General features: G+C 36.4%; 1 protein-coding gene across 1 annotated transcript; it reads left to right on the top strand.

The window, feature by feature from the left end:
* The first annotated feature begins 1,074 nt into the window (after positions 1 to 1,074).
* si:dkey-21p1.3 (collagen alpha-1(I) chain) lies at positions 1,075 to 27,835 on the top strand. Its single transcript, XM_044128351.1, has 63 exons — positions 1,075 to 1,135; positions 2,100 to 2,192; positions 4,319 to 4,372; positions 4,673 to 4,792; positions 5,916 to 5,954; positions 6,948 to 7,001; positions 7,280 to 7,333; positions 7,583 to 7,690; positions 8,192 to 8,237; positions 8,441 to 8,494; positions 8,571 to 8,615; positions 8,724 to 8,777; positions 8,948 to 8,992; positions 9,094 to 9,147; positions 9,230 to 9,274; positions 9,354 to 9,407; positions 10,073 to 10,117; positions 10,207 to 10,260; positions 10,349 to 10,393; positions 10,543 to 10,596; positions 10,681 to 10,788; positions 10,862 to 10,915; positions 11,015 to 11,068; positions 11,935 to 11,979; positions 12,062 to 12,115; positions 13,044 to 13,088; positions 13,613 to 13,666; positions 13,770 to 13,823; positions 14,702 to 14,755; positions 14,865 to 14,918; positions 15,240 to 15,293; positions 15,391 to 15,435; positions 15,554 to 15,598; positions 15,788 to 15,895; positions 16,534 to 16,587; positions 16,709 to 16,762; positions 17,552 to 17,605; positions 17,736 to 17,843; positions 18,011 to 18,064; positions 18,152 to 18,259; positions 18,411 to 18,461; positions 20,460 to 20,513; positions 20,642 to 20,695; positions 20,809 to 20,862; positions 20,946 to 21,053; positions 21,237 to 21,290; positions 22,516 to 22,569; positions 22,692 to 22,745; positions 22,841 to 22,894; positions 22,984 to 23,037; positions 23,137 to 23,190; positions 23,268 to 23,321; positions 23,546 to 23,599; positions 23,691 to 23,744; positions 23,835 to 23,888; positions 24,024 to 24,041; positions 24,160 to 24,222; positions 24,900 to 25,061; positions 25,168 to 25,297; positions 25,396 to 25,502; positions 25,606 to 25,683; positions 25,782 to 25,991; positions 27,262 to 27,835. The coding sequence occupies exons 2-63, from the start codon at positions 2,101 to 2,103 to the stop codon at positions 27,412 to 27,414; spliced, it is 4,158 nt and encodes a 1,385-aa protein (XP_043984286.1). The 5' UTR covers positions 1,075 to 1,135; position 2,100; the 3' UTR covers positions 27,415 to 27,835.
* The last annotated feature ends 71 nt before the right edge of the window (positions 27,836 to 27,906 follow it).

Below are 27,906 nucleotides of genomic sequence, written 5' to 3'. Positions count from 1 at the left end.
TGGTTTCTCTGAGCTGACCGTGAGAACGTCCCCTGCTTCACACATTCATAATGAACATACAAAAGCTTTACTAAAAACCCACAACATTGTGGAAACAATATCTATAAGCTCAACCAGCGGAGATGGAGACAAACCAGACAGTGAAAGAGACAAAGATTATGAAGGCAGGAATCCTGAACCACATCCTGTGTCTTTAACTGAGGAGGAGCTTTTTAAATCTGATGTGGAGAACCCAGGGAGTCGGTGGAGCTCTGAAGACAAGACCAGGAGCCCGACTCCAGAAAATCCTCAGTATGAGCTTCATGCAGTCGATGGCAGCTTCACAAGTGATATTGTGTCTGTCGTAGACAGTGTTGAGGCGACTCTCTCAAGCCCTAATATTCAATCTGAAAATCCCACAGAAACAATTATGACAGAAGCTTTTTCTAACAGGCTGCATGTTGCTCCCTTTTCTACTTCTGTTTCCACCACTGAATCAGGCCCTCTTGTCTCCTACTCACTTCCCTCATATAAGGGTGGAGGAGAAATGAAGGAAGTAAGAAAGAAATCACCATCATCAGTTATCGCATCGGCACTTTTTGCAGGCACAACCTCGTCCCCAGAAGACTGCAGAGCTAAACAGGAGCAGGAGCAAAAAGAAAAGGCAGAATCAGAGGATTTATCTGCACCCCAGAAAGATCCAGCTTCAAACCTGACCTTTATTACTACCAAAGTAGTAAAGGGAGAAGAACTGAACACTACTGACTTTGACACCAAGTTGGATAATACTTCGGCCAGTGAGACAAGGGAAAAAGTAAAAATGGGTAAACATCTAGAAGCTGTTTCTCCTAAAGCGAATGCAACGCAACTTCCACAAGCAGGAGGAAATGAAAGTGAAGATACAGATTATGGTGGTGAAGAGTTAAAGACGGAGGAGGAACATTTGAAACATCCAACAATGGAAGCTACAGTCTTTGACAATGAGGATGTGAAACCTCACCATCAGTCCTCGTCTGATTTAATCTTTCAATTTAATTCTGGAGTCCAATCCCAGACTGAAACACCACAACAGGCTGTTCAAGCAGCCAATCAGGCCTCAGACATCAAATACAGAGAAGTACAGGCAAAACCCAGACCAGGACTCCGAGGTCAAAGGGTAAGACTTTAACACAACTTTTCAAAAGAAATCTTTAGAAATGTAATTTATATGTCACCATTTATACAAAGGTAAATTCAAACTTGTTAACAGAAAAATAAATGTGTAAATTAAATGTAAATTTTAAACAAATATATAACTAATGCATTGGTAACGGTTATAGTCTTTACCTTTATGTAGTAAACAGCAATGTTTTCAGTACGGATTTAAAAGAGCCAACAGTTTCTGCACATTTTAGGCTTTCAGGGGATTTGTTCCAGAGTCAGGGATCATCGAAAGTAGATGCTGACCAGAAATGTTTTGTTCTCACCTTATGAACCTTATGAACACTGAATGAACAGGCCTTAGATGACCTGACCTGCAAAGTTCATCTTGATAAGCAGTTCTGAAATGCGTGGCACTGCTAACTCAGTGCCTAGATGATTTATAAAACAGCCACTGCAGAAATTAAAGGACCCTTGTAATGTAACAAATTTTTTTTACTGATTTAATTTTTTTGTGGCCGGGATTCTGGCAGCAGCATTTTTGATGAGGTGCAGAGACTAAATAGACTTATGAAGACCTGATAAAAATGATCTTTTCTTCTAAATATAAAAGCATGAAAGAGGTGAGAGCAGTGGCGTATCTAGGACCCCCCTGTTTAGGGTTCCTAAAACAGGTCAGCTAAATTGTCGTGGCGGGAGCTAAAAGGACCCCTTGAACGCTACACACCGATGCTGCAGTCACGGTTGCCTAGAGACGGACACTACGCAGCCGCGGTGAGCTGCTCTCAACCCGCGTCTTTTTAAAACGTCCTCGACCCGATTCCATGTCCTTAGAAACAAAAACGTTTTGAAAAATACAGACGTGAGTGAAAAGACGCGCATTATAAGCTGAACAATTTCAGAGAGGATGGATACTGTGTACATCAAAAGACAAAAAAAAGTGTCCGTCGTGGCTCAGTGTGCTGCTGTATATCAAACAGAATGGATCAGGAGAGGAACTGCAGACCCATCAGAACCTTAAGAACCAGAAATCAGCGTCTCTTCATCCTCAATCATCTCCTGACGCTGACATGGTACAGAACATTTAGTTATGATTGATAAAGTTTCTTATTGTGACTTTAGTTAACTATTGTGGTTTGATTCTTTGCTTAAGATGTCAGGTTTGGATGATATTTAACAAATAATAGCAATAGCCAAAATAAGTGGCCATTTAAAGAACGAATCATACAAATAGATTAACAGTAAATACATAAGTATTTCCTACATTACATTACTTTCTGTGTGTTTTATTCAAAAATGTTGATATATTTTATGAATAATTGTCCAGTGGTCACTTAATGTATTATTTCACTAATATTTTATTAATGTGGTTTACCATTTTGGATAATCTGACTTCCTATCAATGAAGAAAAAACATGCTAAGTAAAAGTGCACCAGACCTGCAATTCAGGGGTGGATCTAGACGGGGGCGAAGAGGGGTTCTAAAGAAATTATACTAAATCAATCTCTTTTTTTAAATATTTAGTGTTAGATATTTTTTCTTCACAATTTTCTTTTTAAGGTATTATTGAAAATACATTAAAATTATTTTTAATAAAAATTAATTTAATGAATTAAAAATTATGGTACTGCTCTTTTAACTGCTATATGGAGATAGGATCACACTTTCCATCTACTAAATCAGAGATCTGCAACCCGAATCTCTGGAGACGCAAGTGGCTCTTTGTTCACATTATTAAATGATAAAATATTGCTCTGTTTTTGTTTAATTCTTCTTTTTTTAAGGGTCTCCATAAAGACACTGTCTGCTCTGGCCCTTGTGGTAAATTTGGTCTAGAACCAGCCTCTAAAAAAAACAGTAAAGACCATTATATATATTTTTAACCAGCTGTATGAGGTCAGGCTTGTATCATCAGTGCCTTTATTCAGATGACAATTTGCAATCCAAAATATTATGCTTAGTGATTTTTTGCAATGGGCAATGCAGTACTTAATTAATATAGAATTATTTTTATATTTATGAATGAAATTGTGTACAGCATTGGCAGGTATGATGGGGTCTTGAAATTCTGTTTCAAACTGAGTTTATACACCTCTGGAAAAAATTTAAAGTTTCTCTGATTTTACTCTGTATAACTATATGTATGAGTAAAATTAACACTGTTCTTTTATTCTGTGAATTACTGACATGTCTCTTGATTTTGTTTGTGAATGTATGTAAATAAGCAGTTAGGTTTAGAAAACTGCACCAACGAATATCTTTTCATGGGTCTTATTTTTAATAAAAATTAATTTAATGAATTTTTAAATTAAAAATTAATTTAAATTAATTTAAATGCTGGGGGCTAAGCACCCCTAAAAGTCAGATCCTAGAATCGCCCTGCATACAATAGAAATAATTAGAAACAATAAAACTATAGATATTTTATCTACCAATAGAAACGTTTGTACACAGCAATCAAGTTCAAACATCTCTTAATAAATCTACAATAAATATTCATATTTTGTGAAAAAAAAACTGCTGTAAAATATGTACGATCCTAAAAAGTGGCTCGTTGAATTTTGTGTGCAGAAAATTAATTTACTTTTTTTATGCATTACGGAAAATTTCCATTGTAGCATTTGAAAATAAAAATCAAATGGGACTAAGACAGACGAAACCTTTTTCTTTTGAAGGTTCGACGTTGTCAAATAAAGGTCGGATTTGTATCTTGATTGAAAAGTTTTGCCTCCCTCATGTGGTCAATCTTTGGTATTACAAATTATTCTGACAGTTTTTGCATTTGCGTTTGAATGACTAAGATTTCCTCTTACGTCTTAAGAGGATATTATTTATCTGCATAAATAATATTTGAAGTATCTGCACTTCTTGGAAACATCTATAAATAATTTTTAAAATGCATAAAAAATCTTTATTCACTTTTTTAACTTTGTTGGTGTTGGAAATGAAAGATTTTGTAGTTTAAAAAAACAACAAAATATGTATGCATACAATTAAAAAATAGTTATCACATACTTTAAAATAAAAAAGATATTGAAAATAGTGTATAACTGAAACATTTATGAAACCAAACCATGAACAGCTGTGAGAAAAGTAATTATGCAGGATGGAGATTTTTCTTCCTGTTTTTCCAGGTTACAAGTGAAAATTTTATTGTAAAGTTTTGGCAATAAAATTTGTACCTTATTCTTTCCTTAGGGACAGCAGGGCTCACCAGGACTACCAGGGCCACCGGGAACTAAAGGAGACAAAGTAATGTGTTCATTTTAAACAGCTTGCTTATATTCATAGCAATGTATTTTCTTCAAGCCTTATTCTAAGCAAATCAACACTGGGTTAATGGCTCTGGATCATTTAGAGTCTGGGAGTCTTGTGTTGTACCATCTGAAACTTTACAGGATAAATTTACATAAAAATGAATCTTTGATCCACCAAAAATCCAGCTGTTTTTTTTTTTTTTTTCAATAGAGGCTCATCTAAATGATGACAACATGATCTAAAATTACACATGTTTTCCTCATCAAAGAAACACATTGTTCTCTGGCTTCTAAGGGCTACCAAGGCGTCATGGGCAGGACCGGGCAGACCGGATACAGAGGCCCTGTTGGGCCACCTGGGATGTCCGCCATTGTTGTGTTCAAAACCTCTGAAGAAGAGTGGGAGGCTTTCAAGGTAAGTGTCCTCTGTGGATTTCCACCAGCAGTAATCAAACCCCATAAATACAAACAACAGCCAGCGAAAATGGTCTGGGACAGAACAGATAAACCGAGGCTGTGAACTAAGTGAACATGAATTGAAGTAAAATAATAAAGATCTACAATATACAGCAGTGTGAACGGGTCAGTAGAAGCTACTGAATTACTGAAGAGTAGATTGAAGAAATAAAACAACTAACAAATGTTCTGCTCATGTCTATTTACTACATCGCCATAGGATGCATTCATTTAGCAATCTTTGCAGTTCTGTTGGACATCTTGAGGGAATTTTATATCACCTGCTGATTTATGATATGATTGAGGATGCCAGCCCTGCAGTCATAAAACTGCAGGGAACAAACAATTGACTTCTTGTAGTTTATCCTAACCTAATTTGGCAGATTACATCAACAAAGGATCATTGAGGTATTTTAGACAAATGTGAGGAAGGTCTTTTGTTTTTCAGCAGTGGGTTTTACCTTGCAGTTCTCCAAGAGATAAAATGTTTGCTCAGTCTCTTTGATATTAAATCACAAATACTGATTTTGAAATAGAAAAGTGAGACCTGCTGTGCTGCAGATGTTTTTTTATACCTGCTGGATAAATTAAGTAATTTTATGTGGCACCTTTCCAGTCATACTCACCACATTCACCCATTTTCTCTCACAAACATGTTTATTCACCTGTTTGCAGATTCGTATGGGTACTTAATAGGCTGAAGCTGAAATCAGACCTACAACCTTTCAATTGCTGTACAAAAGTACTACTCTGGCACAAAGCTACAGCTACAGTGGATGGGCTAATGCTCTTCTAGAATAATTTTGGTAGGCCAGCCACTCCTGTCCCTTGTTTTCTCCGTGTGTGGATAATGACTCTCAGTGGGGTTTACTGGATTCCCAGAGTCTGTTCTTGAATTTTTACTTTTTTGGGATCTTTTAGCCTACTTTGTGTTGTCTGACAGATTTTATTTATAGATTGATTCTACAATGCTTTTTCACACTTCTTCTGCCCTTGATAACTATATCATTACTTAACTTTGTTTGATCATTGGATAATAAAAATGGTTTTTCACAACTGTTTTTTGTCTCATTCTCTTGCAGAAGCAAAAAATCTACAAAAAGCTTGTATCCTCTTGGCCGGTAGGTGACTGTTTTGTCCCTGAGATGCATTTATGTTATACTACTATCAGTGAAGTGGCTAGTGCTCAAAAATAAAATCAAAGTATGGGAAAAAAAAAGATGGTTTGATGAGAACTGTCTGATAAATCCTGATAAGGAACCAGTTTTATTTGCAGTTTTATAGCACCACTGACTGATCCAGAAGAAGAACTCAGCATTGTTTTTTTAAGTTAATTTGGACTGGACAGTATGAATGTCTATGCACAATAAACTGAATGTAATAGATTTAAAGCAATGTACCGTGTTGTTGGACTTTTAAAACACATCCATGTGTGTTTTAGTAATTTCAGAAACTGTGAAATGATTCAACTATTTCTGCTAAAGCGCTAATTTTAAATCTGTCCTCCTTGTTAAAGCCTTTCATGAAGATGTTTTTCCACAAATATTACCTTATAAAAAGCACCCTAGTGCTGTACAAATGCAATCTTTCCTTTTTTCATCATGAAATGCTTTGTTTTTATTGTACTTATTTAAATTTGTCAGTCTACCATAAATTAGTCCAGCAGCAGCTCAGCTGCTGATTTAGGTGGTTGGTGAGATAGTATTTTAGTCTAAAACATTTGTCGTTGCACTGTATCCTTTAATCCCATTTAAGGTCTGGATTTACTGCTCACTGCTGCTGTCTTAAATAAGAGCAATCCCACTGAATAGTTTGCAGATTAGGATGCAGCATTTTACTGTCTTGCCTAAATTTTCTCCAGCAAAATGTCATCCTTCCTACATCTAACTGCAAATCTCAAAGGAGCTTATTGTTTACAAAAGATTATGTGATAATTAACAGAACGATGTTTGTTTTTTTTTACTATCTTCCTCTAAAGTAGTGACAGTTAGTACAACTTTATGGATTAATATGTTATTTATCAGTACATTCAGATTTTTACCATATTTAAAATGTTCAGTAAAAGGAAAGAAATGTTATGCTTATAATTTTTGGATCCTTTTTTTTTTTTGCAGAAACGTAAAGGATCTCCGGGCCCACCTGGACTTCCTGGAGAAGAGGGACCAGTTGTAGGGAAACAATTTAATTTTAAAAACTCCTTATTACATAATTCACTTCCACTCAAATAACTTTATTTGCCTCCGAGGGGAAATTTCAAGACACAGGAGTGGCACAAATAAACTCAATAATGATGGCGCAGACAATACAAATGATAAAATTCACTCATATGCTAATGAATATCTAAATATACTGATAGTGAAGAATTCTGTGGGATTTTGTGCATTTTGCCTAATAAAATTATATCAAATGAAAAATAAACAGGGATTAATTTTTTTCTGTTTTTTAGGGGCCACCTGGTATTGCTGGAAAGCAAGGACCCAAAGGAGATCCAGGGAAAACTGTAAGCACCTGTTGTTCAACTCCTTATTGGAGACTGATGCTTTAATTCATAACCAAAGAGTCTGCAGATCCAGAGCTACAAGTGGCACTTTAGCTCCTCTGGCTCCAAATAATTCAGATCAAAAATGATAAAGAAATGAGTTGTGGTTTTCGCATGTAAAGTTAATAGAAAAGTCTAGTTTTGGCAGTTGTTCAATATTAAAAATAAACTTTAGGGACTATTTTCTCTTGAAACATTATGTTCCTACAGGGGAGACCTGGACCACAAGGTATGCCGGGTCCACAGGGTCGACCTGGAGAAGACGGCACCCCAGGACGAGATGCTGAATCAGGCCCTACAGGCTTCCCTGGAGAACAGGTACTGATGCCCACAAACATAAAGTTTCTAGATTGTGTTTTCGCTTTTCCATATAATAAGTAGAAAAATGCTTTGGCACACTGGAAGAGCTGCTGTGAAATGATAAATAGTTACAGTTAATTGTGTCACATGCACAGTATAAAAACACCCATTAACATGTTTCACTTACTGTTTGACATAAAATTAAAATCAACTTTTCCTGTTTTAAGTTGGTTAAGAATTCTCAAAATTACTTGCATTGGCTTATTAATTTGTTTGTGAATGTCCAGATGACAATGTATCGGCAAATGGATGATTTTTAAGGCAACCCCTCAAACACACTGCTGCCTTCTGTGGCATTTTAGAAAGAAAATCCAAAGAAATCAACCAAGAAAAACAAATGTGCACCTTCACAAGTCTGTTTCATCTAAACTAAAAAAAACTTCAAATCATGTACTTATAAAACCTGTGTTTGTTTAGTTATGACTTTGATTGTTCTGTATGGGGGTTTTTTTCATACAGGGTCTTAAAGGTTACGGTGGAGAGAAGGGAAGCAAAGGGGAGCTGGGTGAGTGGGTAAGATTACAGTGAACTTTATGTCTCACAGACATTAAACTACAAAATTGCAGTATTGTGTTTTCAATATAACACAAAAAATCAAAGTATAAATGTTTGGTTGTTGCATATTTTAAAAATATCAACTCTTCCCTAAATATCCATTGATATTTTATTCTTTTCTTTGCATTTTAACACAATGTTCTCTTCCTGCAGGGCTATCAGGGAGAAGCTGGAGCTCAGGGGCAAAGAGGAAGAAAAGGAGAAAAGGTCAGATTGAATATTCAACCCTTTAAATCTCACCAGGTGGACGTGTCGTCTGATTTATGTTTCTTGTTTACATCAGGGAAATAAGGGAGCCAAAGGGTTTGATGGGATTCCCGGCTATAGTGTAAGTTTTAGCTTGAAATGAACAGACTTCATCCTTCCTTGCTATTGCGTTACATAATAATATCCGTGACTGTACTCTGACTGTAAATATGTTGTGTTCAATGTTCAGGGCATACCTGGAGTCAGGGGACCTCGTGGTTCCCCAGGACCACCAGGAACTTTGGTTAGTGTCACACAGCTGACTGGATCGGTCTTATCGACACAGTACCTAAAGTAAAGTACCAAAGTAAATGATTTGTGTCTTTCAAAAACGTTCACAGGACGCAGTGACTTATCAAAATTCAATCACACATAAACTTACACCTTGATTACAATCACTGTTGCTTTTTTTAGGGAGAAATTGGAGCTCCGGGCTTTAGCGGTCCTCCTGGTCCACCTGTAAGTCAGTAACAGCATCGATTCGGCACATCGCACACCAGCCATCATCTGAGTTGTGTAAACTCAGTAAGATTCAGTAAATCAATATTCTATCTCATCAGGGGAAAATTGGCCCCAGAGGATTTGTGGGACTCACTGGAGTTAAGGGGCCTCCTGTGAGTAAGACAAGTTTTAAAGCAGGTAATGTTGATATGAAAATAAAAAGACAGTCGTCACAAGAACTGTTTATGCTTTCAGGGTCATCAAGGACAAATGGGCTCCAGGGGACCAGCTGGACCACAGGTGGCGGGACATTAACATCCATGCTCTTCAGGCAAATGTTTAAGGAAATGTTATTTGCTAAAAGACTGGTTTTATTCAGGGAGAGCCTGGTCCAGATGGGGCAGTGGGGTTTCCTGGTGTGCAGGGCCCTCAGGTACAACATGTCCAAACATTTGATTAGAAACTATCTATCTGTAAAACAAGTAATTGATTAAGCATAAGATATAATTTTGACTCAATGGTACCGGCATCTCTGATCAAAATGTGTGAAAAGCATTTCATGTTTTATTGTAGTAACATAATTTCACACTGAAAACATAAGAAACATTCAACATTATTTTGATCTTAGTACATTTTTTCAGCAGGGGGAAAACTCAAATTAGGACATAATTTCAAATTGATCAGTTTATCCCACTTTAGAGCACCCGTAATAATCCCTACAAGATAAACGTGATCAAACTCCGGAAAACTTGTTTGATGAGCTGAAGACAAGAAACCACAAGAGCAAAACAGAGGCTTGTGGATGATCTAGAAAGTTTGTGAAATGTACTTACCAGCAAGTACTGACAGCAAAAATACCTATGACGGTAGGACCACTGATTATTGATTTTGTTAAAAGCAGCTACTTTTTTTTTGTTGTCCTAAGTCACTATACGCTTATTAAAGGTTTCATTTCTCAGAGGTTTTCAGTGAGACGATGCAACTGCAATAAATGTACATATTTTAAGGCTTTTCTACATGTTTATCAGTGATCCCCGTAACTGAAAATAAGGCTGTGATGAGACAAATATAAGGCAACTTATATTTGTTTCTTCGAAGGGAAACCCTGGATTAATTGGATCTATAGGACCTAAAGGTGATCCTGTAAGTATGTCTAAACAAGCGAGTGGAAACAAAAAAATGTTGTCATTGATTTATACTTTGATGTTTTATTATTTTTATTATTTTACCAGGGAGATCAAGGAGATGAGGGTGAAATTGGTGAACCTGGACCTCCTGGACTGAATGTAGGACAGCTTTGACAATGTTTAAAAGTGAAAATGTGCTAACATTATCCATGAACTTGCCAGAATATTGTCTTATTTTCCTTTTTAGGGGGACATTGGAGAATCAGGAAAGCCAGGGCCCTTAGGTGATCCTGTAAGATTACATAAAGCCATTTCATTTTTTACTGTAGCTAAAATGGGTCCAACATGCATGTTTAATTCCTTCCTGCGAAACTGCAACAATTCATTTTTGAAACTAAAAATCTAAATGTGGAGTTTTATATTTGTGTTTGTTTTAATCAGGGTGCCAAAGCCCGGAAAGGTGAGAAAGGAAGCACGGGATTTAATGGAGACCTTGTAAGTTTGATCCTCCCGGGTCAGGTCCTTTTAGACGGTCAACCAGATCAGTGACTCTGTTCTTGGACTTTTGTTTGTGTTCAGGGACCTCCAGGGCCTCCAGGAAAACAGGGAGTGAAAGGGCATAAGGGCCCAACAGGGCTACAGGGACCAGAAGGACCAAGAGGACTGATGGGACTTCCTGGACCCGCTGTGAGTGAAATAAATTAGATGAATGAAGCCAGAATCACTTCTGATACTAAAGTTGAATCTTTCTCTGATTAAGGGACCCGATGGCATTATGGGAGAGCAAGGGAGGCCAGGAAAAGAAGGATCCAAGGTGAATTTAATCAAATCTCTGGATTTGCACACTTAAAGTGGAAAAATAAAAATGAAAAATAATTTTTATTTTTCTCTGCATCTATGTTCTCTAATAAAGGGAGATCAAGGACAGAGTGGCAATCAGGGAAGCCCTGGCTCAAGAGGTGACAAGGTAGAACAAAGACGTATGCTAAGCTATCATGATTTGTTCAGGAAGTGTTTGTATTTAATGGTAATATTAATACAGTAAAGTGCTCACATTTTGTCAAGATACAACTACAACGTTTAACATATTTTGTTGGTGTTTTTATGTGATGTAGAAAAAAGAACAACACATGATTTGAAAAGAAAAATTATAAAACTGCCATAAGTATTCACTTCTCATGAATCAACAATTGAACACTGAATATTCAACTGTAGGTTTAGCTGTGACTTTATTGTCTTAGACCTACAGGAAGTGAATCTCCACCTCAGACTCCAGTCTTTTCCCAACATGATTTTTCACCCAGATAAACCCTGTTATTAGCTTTATCCATCTCCCCATCAGCTTCTCTGTGGAATAGAGATAAGATCAGACTTTGGGTGGGTCTTTGCCTTGCTGTGACTATATAATGATGTGATGCGTGTCATTCAGGACTCTGCTCCTAACTCAGTGAGGTGGGTTTTCGAAAGCTTTTGCCTTTGAATAAAGAAACTTAAAGAGAAAGATTAATCCTTTTCTTATTATTTAGACAGATTCCCAAAATTCTACAGCAGTCACTGCTAAAGAAAATCCTCCTGACAGCATGATACTGCCACCGCCATGTTTCATTGTGTTTTCAGAGTGATTGCAGAATCTGTCACCTACATGGTTTTCAGCTAACTGCAAATGGGATTTCTTGGTTTCTTTCCATGCATTACTGGGGACAGCTGCATGACCCGACCGAGCCACCCTGCAGAAAAATCTAATCTGATTCAAGCCCAGAGCCTTTTGATATAAAGTGAGATTACTGCGTGAATAATACATCCATGCGACTTATGGTTATTGCTGTGTTTTAGGGCCGAAGCGGTCGAGCTGGATTTTCTGGACTGCCTGGACCCATTGTGAGTCAGAGTAAGAGAAGGATTTGTTTAATTTAAATGCTGATGGCTGAGCTGATGCTGTGATTGTGCTTTCTGCCTGCAGGGGGAGATGGGCAAATCAGGAGAGAGAGGACCTGAAGGAGAACCTGGTATTAAGGTTCCTGTGTGGCCATATTTCCTTAGCTGTTCTCACACCTGACAGCAATATTCAGCTTAAAGATAAAGATCTGCTCTTGGTTTTTTTATATATATATATAACTTCCAAGAATAAACTGTTTTTATTAAACCTCCATTAAATATGCAATGTAAAAGCATGAAAAGAAGTGGAAAATTGATCATTTTAAATGCGTAAGTAAAAGGAATGTTATTGCAAAGTAGAAATTGTGGTTGAATGATGAGTAATTCAGCAGAGCACAAAAATCCAAGATAACCATGTAAGACATCACAGTTGTCAACATCGAGTTCATTTTAGTTGAAGTATGTTTCCTTTTGTTGTTTTTCTAAAATCCTAAGGAAGGCTTTAAAGATTAAATATTAAAGGTTGCATTTTATATAATCAGGAGATATTGTCATATATCTGTCCTCTAAAATAGAACAAAATACAGACGTCATCTGGTATAGCATGTCCTTGGTCTGACAATTACGTCTGTGCACTATTACAAATATGCAAATACCATCATTCATCTACACAAAGTGCAGGTGGAATCCTTCCTCAGATTATAGCAAATAAATTTTCAGTGGGGATAGTCAAATAGTTTTTAATGAGACAACTTAAACAACTTGGTTGCAGAAGCAGATTTTATTTTGTTTTTTATTTTTGATGAATTTATGATCATTTTTTTCATCCAAAAGCATTCACCAACTGGGGTACATGAAGAATAGTGTTCCATATATTTAGAGTAGGCTTTCAAAAATATGCCTTCCATAATAAATGTGACCAAGTTTATTATGAAAATCATAATAATCCATGCTATCCATAAGCATGAAGATTTCTACACTGAAAATGTGAAAAGATTCATTAACAGATGTTTTTTTATTTAGAGCAAATGTAATAATTAAAAAGTCATGTTGTCATGTTTGTGCAGGGACGGGATGGCGTTCCAGGGGTTTCTGGACCAAAAGGGATGAAGGTTATTTAATTTAAAACTGTGTTCAGAATTTTTTTATTTGAAACTTTTTTGCTCCTACACTCATCAGCTACAGAAAATATATCCTGGCAAAGTTTTTGAAGCAACAACTGTAACCAGACAGATTTTACCCTACAGCAATAACAAAACTAAATGCAATCAAAAACAACCATTAATCATCATGAATGATGTGTGTGTGTGAATGTGGCTATTCTTATCTATTAGTTTTTTATCAGTTATTTGTTATGTATTTCTTACATTGCACGTAATTTTGAGACAGTTTTTTAAGCATATGCACTGACTGATGGCACTTTTTAAATTTCGTTGTTCTTGTGACAATGACAATAAAGATTTATCTATCTATCTATCTGCAGTACAGACCAAAGGTTTGTCTGCACTGTCTGTACTGTATCTATCTAACCTGAAGATCCAACTTTTGTAAAAAGCCAAGTTTCATCCACTAAATACAGATAAGAAATAGAAAAGTTAGTTAGATTGCTTATTGTTGGTGTCCTGTCCCATTTTAGGGTTCTGAGGGTCATTCAAGCAGCAGAGGGCAGGATGGTGAAATTGGAGCAAAAGTAAGCCATTCACTAAACGACTTACCTTTAAGTCAATTTATGTTTTAAATTGAGAACTTGGCTTTTGTGTAATAAACTGCTAAATGGCTTTTTTATATTTTAGGGACCAGTTGGTGAAAGTGGAACGACTGGGGATGCTGGACCTCAAGGACCAAAAGTGAGCTCACTCCCAACAACATTAATGTTAATTTACACTTGTTAATGTGTCGAAAGGTTAGAGGCCTTTGTGGGGCTGGCTCTCTGCAGACCCACCAAAGGTCTGCAGAGAGATGAGGAGGAAGCTGAAATGTTCCAGCTTCCTCCTCAGCTGGAACATTTTTAGCTGCAAGTAGTCAAAATGATTACAGAACATCAGCAAATGCTGACACTTCAAAACATGAATTAACTGTACTATGAATGTTTACACTGCACTACTGAGTGATGTTAATAGTTTTGCATCGCAGCTAAAAGGTATTGAGTTTAAATCTTAACCTTTCTCTGTGTAGTCTGCATTTTGCTCCAGTGTACGTAATTGTAGGTTTTCTCAATGTGCTAAAACATGTACGTATAGTGAACTGGAAACTCACAGCTGTTTTAGCATCATTTGGTCCTACGATGGAGTGGTGGCCAACTCTTGTTTCAGTTTCAGTTTTGTTTATTCTTAAAAATGGGACAATACAAATTAATGCGCAATTACATAGTTATAGTCAGTGACTGCTGGCATAGACACCAGGCTTTCTAGAACCCAAAATTGATTTAATATGATATAGAAAATTTATAAAATTATATACTTTTTTTTTCTTTACATTTTTATATTTTTCTGTGTTTCAAATTTGAGGAAATGCTCACTTTAGAATGATTTTGTACTTTTCCTAAAACTTGTCCATCAAACTTTTAATTATCCACCAAGTAGTGAGTCCTAAAATTATTAAACATCGTTTTTTAATATCACATATTAGATTTAAACAAGAAAGGCCTCTTTCTGGGCTTCCAAGTGATAAACTTCTGCTCAGCTGTTACTGAAATCATTGTTTGATGACTTGGTGTTTTCCACAGGGATCTTCTGGAAAAATAGGGTCTCCTGGCATTCAAGGGCCTGTAGGAAACAGTGTGAGTATTTGACTGGAAACAGAATTACCTGAAGTTATTTTCTTCGTGAGAAATTATAGATCAAAATACAGATCATGTATTAATTAAATGTGTTTGTTTTGATAACCAGGGGGAACCTGGCAGCACAGGACTGAAGGGGACAGCAGGAAGACCTGGAGACAGAGTACGTCTGACCAACATCACCATAGGGAATCTATAGATGATGAAAAGCAGTGGCCATTGTTTTTTTAAGTATCTGAGCTCTCATTGGTTAGCTACATTATTTATTTTATTTTTTTTATTTTAAGATTATTTGATGGGAACAGTCACACATCGACATAAACAAACAGAACAGAACAGCAGTCCCATGTTTGCGTCATAGTGCAATAGCAACAGCTAATTCGTAGCACTTGTCCCTCATAACTAAATTAGATTATTTTTGACATTTTGTGTGTGCCATTAATTATGTTGAAATACTTAAAAATACATATGTTTGTTTCTTCAGGGGGTTAAAGGTAAACCAGGCCTCAGGGGGCAAGCAGGAAATGAGGGATCAAAGGTAAGGATTAAGAACTCATATTTTAGGTATTCAATTACATATTGCAGCCACAGAAGATAAGATACATTTTAATGTCAAGTAATTTTGATTTTTAAAGGGCAAAAGAGGTGAGAAAGGGCCAAGAGGAAAGCAAGGGCCCCCAGTGAGTAAATTAGCTGCTGCTATTTAACATTGAAGTATTTTCAAAGGACAAATATTGAAAGTCTATTTGAGATTCTGATTTTATTTTATTTTTTATTAATTAACATTTTATACCTCAGGGAGAAATTGGCACTCCTGGACCAAAAGGATACACAGGACCTCCTGTAAGATATTGGAGTTTCATTAATTAGATAGTATACATGAAATAAATACTGCTAATCAATCACTGACCCACATCTATGGGTTGTGAAAGCATTTTTTTTTTTCAAAATTATCACATTTACCATAATGATTAAAAACCACAATCTCTCTGTTAAATCTCTGTTTTCGTAATTTTGTTTTTTTTCTCACAGGGTATCCAGGGTAACATTGGGCGCTGGGGTGAGGAAGGACCACGAGGTCCTTCAGGTGACAAAGGACTGCAAGGTTCAGTTGGGCCAGATGGAGAAACTGGTTATCTTGTGAGTTTAATCTTTATTATCTACTGCTGGACTTCATTTATTTGGTTTCATTAGTTTCTTTCTCTTTCTGCCAGTCAAAATGTCTGCTTGTCTGTTTAACCTAAGAGGTCACGATGTTGACCAAAATATTGCTAGAACTAAATAACAAAACTCTATTCAAATATGCAAGAAGGTGTTTCTATGATGTAGAAACACAACCAGTGTGTACAGCGGTCAACTTCATCACTTAATCACCCTGTGCTTTGCAGAATCACACCATATGTTTGAGACCTAATCTCGTTCAGTTCGGAGCTGAAATGTTGAAAGTCAAATATCATATAACGCAACATTAATTAGCTTTAAATGTTTTTAATCTTTTGACTGACAGAATATCTCCTAGGATATCTGCTGACAGCATCTTATGTGACCAGAAAACAGGATGCGTCTTTCATGTCAGTCTGCTGAAAGTCTACGATTTCTCTTGGTTAGTCACCAGATCAGTTCAGAGCCTCGAGGCTGTTGTGTGAGAGAGGTTGAATAAAAGCAGAACTTTTTTTTTTTTTTTTTATCGTCATTGCTTTACTTAATCTTAGTTAGTCATAGTGTTAGGGTTAGCAAGATCTTTGCAAAGCCATATTAATGTTATTCTTCCCCCACAGGGTAAAGATGGGCCTCTAGGACTCATAGGATCATCTGGTCTTAAAGGTGACAAGGTCAGGAATATAAAAGAAAATCTCCTTTATCACCTTTTCTGTTTCTGTTTTGGTTTTTATTGCCTATACACAAGACTAGCAGGGTAATGTACAGTAATGTCTGTAATCATTGTATCTTTAGGGGATTAGAGGAGCTGTGGGTCAGGAGGGAGTTTCTGGTCTCGATGGTGAGGAGGTATATTAATAAAACTCTGCTGATCACCTGATTTCTTTTTATTGTGCTGGTAATTTAACCATTACGAAAAATCGGAGTATTTTCGATGTGCTCCAGTCCGTTGGGATTCAGTTGTTAAAATCTTAAAGTGAATCCAGATTTTATTTCAGTACTATAATCCCACAATGAAAAAACAAAAATTGGAAAATTCAGCATTTAATTTTAGTCAATTTATTCAGCAGGCAACTGAATAAATTGTTAGTTTTTTTATCAAAACAATCACCTCCACATGCTCACCCAACAAATTCCTACAAATTAACAATTCCTACAAATCCTTTTCATATTTTCTAAATTTCATACCTTATTTAAGTTGATTGCAGTCAAATTTAAATAATCAATTCATTACCTTCTTTTTTTCTGGTGTATAAATATAATGTGACAGATATGTCAATTACCCACTTATTCAAATCAGGAAAGAAAAAAGTGCATGCCATTTTTAAGTGTATGATATGAGATATATATTTGACAATCTTTATAAATCAGAAAATGGCTATAAAACAGTCGCTCTCCTAAACGTACACGCTTTGGTGCAGTTCTTTACATAACTTTGTCTATTTCCATAATAAAGCAGCACCATACAGTAAGAATCCAACTGGTGGTGGAAACACTCTCCAAATGACGTCGGACCGTAAAATAGCATACTGAACCACACCTGTTCACAGCTAGATTATACTACAGCATGTATTTATTTGGGGAGGTAAAAATATTGATGCTTGTTGTATGAAAGCAACTTACTACTTTTGTGATCAGGGTAAAATTGGACTTATGGGACCCAGTGGACCAGCTGGTCAAAAAGGCCTCCCTGTGAGTTTCTGAATGCAAATTTTAATTCACTTATACTTTTTTTTTTTTTTTTGGCTGATATAATATTTTGAGATTTGAAAATCCATCACAATTAAAGTTCTTTTAATTAACCAATTTATAAACTGTTTAGGGTGACAGGGGAACAACTGGACTGACAGGGCCAAATGGACTAAAGGGTGACGAGGGCGAAAAAGGAAACCGAGGACCACAAGGACCAAAGGGCCCTCTGGGCAAGCAGGTTAAGATACTGATGCTCCTGTTGCTCCTGACATCCCTGTCACACGATACAAAAGTTTTCAGGCCACAATGTCAGACATATTTGTTATGAGTAGTGCTCTGGATAATTGCATGAGGTTTAAATTATGTAGTTTCTTCAGTTTTGCCATCATGTGTTGTCCTTTGCAGGGATACAGGGGTCCTTCAGGAGACAGAGGACAACCAGGTCTTCCAGGTCCAAAGGTTGGACAGTTTATGTGTTATAACCTCATAAATAATGCTGCATGTGTATCAAGTCAGTGATAAAGATCTGACATGATACATTCACAGGGAGAGGCAGGCACCGGAGGTTCATCAGGAATCCCTGGACAGTTTGGACCTGGAGGCAAAACTGGAGAAGCAGGGGCCAAAGGGCAGAAGGGGACCCAGGGACAGGCTGTCAGTGTGATGATTTATGTTGTTGGAAACACTAAGAGAGACAGCATTACATACTACTGTTACATTTAGCATGATCTGTCACAATGTGAAACATAAATGCATGCTTAGTTGTGACACAGCAGAGAATAATCACAGTCTCTTTCTATTCTAGGGCCCTCCTGGTAGGGCCGGTCCCACTGGGAAAATTGGACCGTCGTCGTCTGTATGTAACATTGATTTTATTTATGATCATTGATTTATTGCCAACATAAGATAATGGCTATATTTTGTACTCCCATTAAAGTATATGATGCGTAGTTACTCTCATAGTTTAATTTTACTAGGGCATAATGACATTTGTAACAAAACATTTACAGATAAAAGATAAATTAATTCATGAACTTGGAAATTAATATAATATCAGAAATAATATTAGTTTTAAACTGTATATTATGTTTCCATTACCTGCCTCAAATAACAACACAAGCAGTTGAAGCCAGATATTTACATGCATTGTTTATATTAAGTAAGACCCTGAAGTCAATTCAGACTAAACTTTTCTGTTTTGATCATAGGGTCATTAAAATAATTTCTGGTCAGTAAATATCAGAATAATAAAAGGAGTAACCTTTTTGTTCAAATATTGTGTTGCTTATATACTCTAAGGTACTATGTCTTTAAACTATTTGGGAAACTGAGATGTTGTCATGAATTTGTAGACTCCAGATTGGTTAATTTTGAGTTTGTTAGAAGTACATCTTTAAAGTCAGACAAGCATCAAACCCACTTCTTCCTTGTGGGATATCATGAGAAAATCCAAAATAAATTCAGCAAAAATATCAGGAAGAGAATGGAGGAGCTGGTCTGGTTGATCATTGGTTCAAACGATTACACCCAAATATAAACATCATAGGGGATCTTCAGCCATTGTGACTTTAATGAAGATGACAGATTCCTCAAGGAGGAAGAATCCATTTCTCCTATAAGCAACATAAAAACCAGTCTAAAGGATGGAAAAGTACTCAGAAAGAAAAATCCTACTTTCTAAAAATGAGTCATGTAGTCTGATAAAGGTTGATTTGAAGTGTATGTCATAATAATCATTTTTAAATTTTGAATACAGCCCTAGGAACACTATCCCAGCTGTGAAGTGTGTTTCATAATTCCATGGTGTTTGGGTTGCATCTGTGTATGTATTTAGATTATTTATTTGTTATATTTTTTCTTAAATACAGATCTTGCCTCCTTTGTTTATTTCCTTGTATTTAGTTTCTGTGTTTGTTCTTATTCCTTGTGCATTTAAATTTTCATTAGTATTTTAGTGTTCTACATTCATTTGTAGAACACTACATTCATTCCTCTATAATTACTCCCAGTTGTGCCTCACCTTTCTGATTACCCCTGTGTGTATAAATATTTTCAACTGCACCATTGTTATATCCACTCATATGGGCTCCAGTGTGCCTTAGTTTCCTGAGTTGACCTGTAAGTGTTTTAGAGTTTGGCTGCCAACCTCTTTTATGCACTTCAGTCTGCCACTCATTTGTAACAAATTGTGAAAGTACAAAGGTGGCAGCATCCTGTTTTGTGGGTATTTTGCTGCAGGATGTACTGGTGCACTTCACAGAAGAGAAGCCATCATAAAAGGATATTGTGTTGTGTGGAAATATTTTAAGCAACGTCTCAATACGTGACTTTGAGAGCTTAAGGTTGGGCTAGAGTTGACAATGATCCTAATCATAATGCTAAATCAGTCACAAAATGGCTTAAGGACAGCATAGTCAATGTTTTGGTGTGGCCGTCACAAAGCTGCCATCTCAGTCCCATAGAAAATCTGTGTGCACAGTTGAGCGCATATATGAGAACTAGACTGAATACAAATCTCACAAAGTTACACCAGTTCTGTCAGGAGCAATGGGGCTGAACTCCAGCAAGCTGTTGTTTAATTAACAGCTTGTGGAAGGATAAACAAAACTTACTCTGCAATTTAACAAATCGAAATTATTTGGTAATCCTCTTGCCTAAAACAGAAAAAGTTTGATCTGATTTAATGTGAAACAGAGGAAAAGGGATGTATTTATATAGTAACAGCCTAGTTTCAGCTGTATATGCTGATTTCAGGCTGATTAGTAAACTTCCTCACTATGTATGTTTATGTTCATAGAATAATCTACTTGTAGTTCCTTAGCACAGAAAAAAACATAACGCTGTTTGTTTTCAGGGTTTATCAGGCATAAAAGGAGAAGAGGGCAAACCAGGAAAGCCTGGACAAAAGGTAAAATGCACCTTTTATTCTCATACATCTTGTAGAACTTGTTAATCTACAAACATGACAATCCTACTTCTGTGAATGTGTCTTCTGTTTTCTGATTAATTGTGTCTCTGCCCTTTGCTTTAATTCAGGGCAGTCATGGGGAGAAAGCCATAACTGGTCCTCCAGGCATTAAAGGAGACATGGTGGGTTTTCATTATTTCTACCCCTGTGGCAACTGTTTGGTCTGGTCAGGCTTATTTTATGTTCTGAATGATGACAAACTGGTTCAATGATTCTGTAATTGTGTCTTTGCAAGGGAGCAAGAGGCCAACAAGGTGCAAAGGGTGAAACTGGGAAACATGGCGCAGTGGTAATTGTTTCTTTTTAACCGTGAACATGAAACCCAACCCACGTGACAGTGTGCTCACTTTTTGTGCAATAATACACTTTCAGGGCACTGTAGGAAAGTTAGGATTTGTTGGGTCTCCAGGATCTAAAGGTCGACCTGGACCTGCTGGTCTCCCTGGTTCTCCTGGACCCAAAGGAATCCAGGGACCAAAAGTAAGAAAAGTTTCAATTGTGAACCTGAATTAAAGTAAAACAGATATATAACACTTAAAATAAATAGTTTAGCAAATCAATGTTTATATTTCACCTGTTTGGTATAGCATATGTGGTTTTCTCATCCTGTTTGAAGATTGATATTTAAGGATGTGTTTGTGTGGTGTTTTTTTTTATATAAAGGGAAAAATTGGCCAGTCTGGAAGGAAGGGAACGAAAGGAGCTCCTGGGAAAACTGTGAGTTTCATTTTGCTGAGGAAAAACGAGATCTCATCCAGTTGAGCTGATCCGGAAATCAAAATAAATCTATGTTCTTAAAATTGACATCAGTCTTTTCTTAAAAATGATCTTGTGAACACAGTTATGTTGCATCCTACTGGTTACAAAATGAGAAACTTACCAAAACACAGAACCGGAGTAAACTGCGAGATTCTAAAATACTTTGTTCTTCGGATAATTCCCCCAATTTTACTTCAATCTTGGTAAAATTATTAGACTTAATTTAAAATGTCAAGACGTAAAAGCTGTAAGATGTGGCATTTCTTTGGAAAAATGGCAGAATATCACAGAGACAATCATTGAGCAGCTGCTCCCAACAATCAGGCAGAAACAGAAATATAAAATCCAGAAAGAAATAATTTGTCTCTTAAAATCCTTATATTTTTGTTGTGCAGTACACACATTAAAGAGTATTAAACAAATTACATAGGCTCTATTCTTTTAAAGTGTGTGGATGAAATCAGAGACTGTAAATTAGCTTAATAAAACATTTTTCCATAGTGAAAGAAGGTGGTGGCAGCATGTTCCTGTGGCAATCCTCTGTTTCATCTTAGTCTCTAAAATGTACAACAATTTATATTTTACAAAAAAAAACAATAAAGAAACTATATGTCTGTAAGAAATCCTAAAGCCAAACAGAGAAACTCCATGATTACTAATAATTACTTTGGCCTTATTAGCTCATGGGAGGATTACTCTGCTCAAGTTCATTTTAAAAGGTGTCTGTATAGGTTTGTGGTCAGACTTAAAGAAAAAATAATTTTGTTTACAAATTTTTCAAACTGTTTAGCCTTTCAGAAAGTTTTTGGTTGCATTATAATGGTGATGCAGTCTGGTGATTTTTATATTAAAGATGTAATCTGTGAAAGACAGACAAGCTAAGACTTGTAAATGTTGTTTACGCATCAAAATCTTATTATCTTCAGGGAATATTATCTTCCCCAAATCAATCATTGATGAATATGAAGGGTAAATTATTGTTCATAATCAATGACCCATCTATTTGACCTATCTGAAGAGTATGTGATGTGTCTATGCAGTTGCTATGTTTTTATGATGTAAAGCATTTTGAACTGTCTTGTTGCTGAAATGTACTATACAAATAAACTTGACTGACTGATTTAACAAATTAGATATAGAGAGGTAAACTCCATAATATATAAATATGAAAATTGCCTTATAGGGATCTGATGGACAAAAAGGGAGGCCTGGACCTCCTGGAACACCTGGAAAACCAGCAAGTATCTCAACCGAATAAAACACAAACACACATCTTTTAAACTGACATCATGCAGAAATTAATTTAAAGCGTTACATGATTTGTCATGCAAATGTAAAAGCTTGTTTTTTACATGTCAGGGCTTAAATGGCTTGGATGGTTTGCTGGGGGTTGACGGAAATGAAGGGTATCCGGTGAGAACGGTTTTTGCTTTTCCCTTTTCAAATTTCTATTTCAGATGATGATTAATGTGTTCAAACACTATTCTTCTCTTCTGCTCATTCTAAAGGGGGCTATTGGTTTGAGAGGAGCTCCCGGGGCTCCTGGCAGCCTTGGAGAGACAGTAAGTTCTTGATAATGTTGAATCTGGAATTAAAAAAAAAAGTGTGGAGGGGATTCTGCCAACTAGAAATAGTTTTATGTTTATTATAGGGAAAACCTGGACCTCCTGGGATTAGAGGGCACCCTGGAGCTATCGGGGTTATGGTATTTTATCCATACATTTGCAGCTAAGAATAATTTGATAATGCAATAACAATATAAAAACATATTTGTCTTTATTCTTTTTATTATTATTATTCTCAGGGTAAAACTGGTTCAAAAGGAGCAAATGGACCACTTGGCCCAGTTGGGCCAAAGGTAAGCTTGTTAATTTTTAAAAAAAATAAAGAGATATTTCTGAGCATCTTTAACACTAATGATCACTTATTATTTAGGGAGTTCCTGGGGTGAGAGGAGAAAAGGGTGAAACAGGCAGCGTGGGCACTGAGGTAGAAGACATAAAATATAGATTTTACATGATCATCACCTCACAAGCAATAGGCTAAAATATTTCCAATATACTTCTGTATTGTTTGTGCTGCGAAAGGTAAACTATTTACACTCACACGTCAATACTGTTTTTACAAAACAGTGTATTGTGCATGAATAGATTCTAGACTTTTATTGTGAACCCAGATAAAAGTATGCACAAGTTTATTATTAATATTTGCAGGGTTTTTTGGGTGAAATTGGGATGCTGGGTCCGGTTGGTCCACTAGGGCCAAAGGTAATTTGAGTTTAGTGCAAAATAATTTAGGTGCATCCTTTATAAGATTTTTTTTAATCCAGACTTAATTAATTTCTAACTTTGTCTTCAGGGGAATCCTGGTTTGCAGGGGCTAAAAGGCCAAACTGGTCAAAAAGGACCTCGTGTAAGTTTTTTTTGTTGTTGTTGTTTAGGTTTGTTTTCTAATGTTTTAATAAGTAGTTGAACGTTAAAAATCAATATCTGTTTTCTATAGGGACACCTGGGTGCTTATGGTCCACCAGGGCAAAGAGGCTCTCCTGGATTAACTGTATGTTCTTGACATATCACACTCTTTAAAAGTGAAATTTTGACTTTATGCATAGTAAATAATGTACTGTTTGTTTTTGTTTTGTTTTTTAAATGTAATTTCTACAATAACACTGTCTAACCATCTTTGTCACAGGGTCATCTTGGAAAAAAGGTAATTTTCTAAAATATTTATTTGCATTCTGTTATTCAGGTCGGATATGTACTTATATTGTTACCATTTGCACATGTAAAATTGTTTCATCGCCATTAACTTAAACTGATATTTAAAGGGGATCAAAGGAGTCGAAGGAAAAAGAGGACCAAAGGGAGCTGAAGGCAAACCCGGACCTCCTGTAAGAGACATTGTAATGATACAAATATATGCACTGTTCCTGGCACAAAAAAAACTTCATGCACTTTGAACATTAAACCTATGTAGGTGTACAACCACAAATGTTAGTGTACAACTCAAAATAGTTGAATCATCACAATAAACACACCATTCCCACAGTTCTACATGGTAGTAGCAGCATCATGCTGTGGGGAAGCTAGTAAGAGATGAGTACAGCAAAATCCTAAAAGAATATCTGAGAGGTTGCAAAGGACAATGAAATGGTTTCGATCAAAACGAGTTACAATGGCCCAGTCAAAGTCCAGATATAAATCCAATTGAGAATCTGTGGCTAGACTTAGAGAGGGATGTTTACTGGTTTTCTAAGTTGACTGAGAAGAATGACAAACTTTACATTTCTAGATTTAAAGCTGATAAATATACTTCAAAAGCCGTGCAGCTCTATTTGAAGATAAAGGCGTTTCTAGAAAAGATGCATGCCACACTTTTCACTTTTTGCTGAAGTATTCGAAAACCAATTCCTACTAAAATGTGCTGCAGTTTTTGGTTACTATAGCACAACATTGGGAAAAGTTCAAGGGGTATGAATAATTTTGCAGATTGAAAATTAAGTCTGATCAAGAAACATCTTATTGTAATGCAGCTGAATTAGTTTGTATTTTCCTATTTTCTTCCCAGGGACAACCAGGATTACCCGGCAGACTAAGACATAAACAAATACAACCTGAGTCAGGACCTGATCTACCAACTGAGCAAAGGCACAAGTCCAAACCCAGATCCAGGCACAGACTGAAAAATTCCCAGGATTCTCCTAATCCACTAAAAACAGATGAACAAAAGGTTGCACAAGCTCTCTTGTCATATAGATGCTGTGTTGAATGATATTTCTGTCTGTCTGTCAGTCACTGTAGTTTAATTTGTAAGAAGGTTACTGACTCCTCTGCAGCAGAGCCGGTTGATATCACGGTCTGCAGATGAGCAAGCTGAGGAAACCTCCAGCTTGCTTTTGGGAACAAAAGATGATCCAGGCACGACCTGCTATGAATTGAAACTTATCTATCCACATCTGGAAGATGGTGAGCACCTGTAGGTCTTTGGAGTCATCAAATTCAGCAATATGTATCTGTTATAGGACTGATGAGGTTTTCTGTTTCAAATTATTCTGAGCGTCCAGGTTATTTTTATATGGACCCCAATCAAGGCTGTGCGTGCGATGCAGTGAAAGTCTTCTGCAACTTCACAGCTGGAGGAGCAACCTGCATAGATCCTCAACATTCACAGGTACGTCAGAGGAATAAGTGTTAACCAATGAAAGGTGTGTGAAACATATGCACAAGTTTAAATATTTACCTTACATTCATTTAAATGAGTGTCATTTCCATAGCTCAAAATGAGTTTGAAACTAGACATGAAGTCAAGAACGCCGGTGCAGTGGTTTACTCTTCAATACAACAAATACGGAGTAAGTCTCAGAAATTTTCTTGAATAATCTGGACAAATGAATAGTTGCTTCTTCTGTCTCTTTCCTCTAAATTTCTTTTGTTCTCTGTTTTTGGACAGTTCGAGTATACTACTGTGGATATAGTACAGCTGAGGTTTTTGAGGTTCCACAGTCACACTTCTTTCCAGCACATCACCATCAGATGTGCAGGAAACCAGTCCAGTCCCACTGCCACAGCAGGTTTAGCCAAGTGGATTGTAAACTTGCAGGGGGATTCTGGCAAAATCATCGACACACGCTTCATTGCAGTTTCCAGGAAAACCTGTGAGGTGAGAGAGAAAAAATCTGCAATTGCTGCAGTTGTAAAGGCATTCTTTGTAGAAATGCATGTCAAGGTAGACAAAACATTCAATGATATGCAAGGAGCATAGACTACACAGGCATCCATCTGTTTCTTGTTGCTTCTATTTAAAAGAATTACAGTAATGAATTTAAAATACCTTTAAATGTGACTAACTGATGGATAAGGATATTGTAATTAAAATATGAGTTTTTTGGATTGTCAAGAATTTGAACATAAGAGATCCAATAGCAGTGAAGAAAAGCCTGAACCATCTCCTTCTGAAAAGTGAGCTGCAGAACGGTCACTACTAGTGCAGAACTTGAACTGGTAACAGATAGTTCCGAATGCACAGAAAAAAGACTGAAACAAGAAGACCATCAAAGAAGCCACTTCTGTCCTTGGGAAAAAAACAAACTAGAACTTCCCACATTGAAGTACATGACTGGACTGAAGAAAACTGGTGAAAGGTTATTTTCTCTGAGGAATTGTCCTTCTGTGTCTGGAGAAGAAAAAGTCTGTGTTACCATGAGCAGTGAATTGTCTTTCCTCAATCATTGTACAGACTGTTTCTAGTGTCATTATGTGGGCTTCTTTACAATTCTGATTGATTATACTGAGATGAATCAAGATTGGAATCATAACATCCCCCAAGACCAGCTTCATTTTGTAATCAAATTGGGTGAAGCCATCTTATAAATACATATATTTACATATAAATATAAATTTAAATATATATAGTCTCAATATAAATATAAATAGTCTCAAAAAGTAAATGTGTGTGCAGAAGGAAACAATTAGTTTCTTCATAAGTTTAAAAAAATGGTTCACAATGTCTATAATAGAGGTGTCAAACTCCAGTCCTCGAGGGTCACTGTCCTGCAGTTTTTAGATGTGCCACAGGTACAAAAAATGCTGGAATGAAATGGCTTAATTACCTCCTCCTTGTGTAGATCAGTTCTCCAGAGCCTTGCTCATGACCTAATTATTCTATTCAGGTGTGCTGCAACAGAGGCACATCTAAAAGTTGCAGGACAGCGGCCCTCGAGGACTGGAGTTTGAGACCCCTGGTCTATATTGACTTTTTGGTCACATTTGATATATTTGAATAAATGGTTGAGACAACTTAAATAGTTTTTTCTTTTGTCACTATTATAACATGAAAAAAACAATCTGGAAATGCTGTGAAAACTTTTCCCCGTGTACATGTTTGTTTTAAGAACAAAGTCAACATCTTTCCTTTCCATCTGTTTTTCTAGCTGCACATGGTGGTGAAGGTTCGAGGAAGCACAGAGTTGCATCGAGGGAATATGGAGTTACTTCCTCTCAGAGATTTGGGAATAGAGTTGAGCAGTACACCCAGGAGTATCTCTGAGATTTCTGTAGTTTTGGGACCTCTCTGCTTCTTGTGAGCAGTATGTTATGTATAGGATTATATTCCTCGTGGTTCAATAAAATTCTGGAAGTTATTGTATACAATCCATACTGTATGTGTCAGGAGGGTAATTTTGTTAGATATGATTTAGTTTGAGCTGTTTTTGTATATTTCGTAAGTATTTATTTGGACGTAAAGCTATTATTTGCTCAAATACATCATTGTTTGATATTTGATTGATAGTGTACAGTTATTTTATATGTATTTTTCCCTATTTACATTAATATATTTAATCTGGATATACATTTTATGTATTGACAGTGCTCACAATGTAGAGTAGATGCTGTACTTGGACAAGTTAATGTTATTTTCTGATGTTTATTTCACTGTTTGAAGTTGTTCCTTGTTTGTGCACACAATCTTGTCCAATAAAGCTGATTCTGTTTTTAGCTTCTATAAACCACCTCATGTTACATCTGATTGTATTAAAAGGGTTTTGTCTAATTCATTGGGTAGATGTTTAAAATCT

This window comes from Gambusia affinis, linkage group LG10 (assembly GCF_019740435.1).
Source record: "Gambusia affinis linkage group LG10, SWU_Gaff_1.0, whole genome shotgun sequence".
Taxonomy (NCBI): domain Eukaryota; kingdom Metazoa; phylum Chordata; class Actinopteri; order Cyprinodontiformes; family Poeciliidae; genus Gambusia; species Gambusia affinis.
This window is presented reverse-complemented; position numbering and strand designations above follow the sequence as displayed.

Excerpts from the sequence above, each read along its gene's own strand:
- si:dkey-21p1.3 (XM_044128351.1), top strand. The coding sequence starts at position 2,101 with ATGGATCAGGAGAGGAACTGCAGACCCATCAGAACCTTAAGAACCAGA. Across the intron at positions 17,844-18,010 it reads AGGGCCCTCTGGGCAAGCAG|GGATACAGGGGTCCTTCAGG; the intron begins GTTAAGATACTG and ends TGTCCTTTGCAG. Across the intron at positions 20,863-20,945 it reads CTGGGAAACATGGCGCAGTG|GGCACTGTAGGAAAGTTAGG; the intron begins GTAATTGTTTCT and ends ATACACTTTCAG.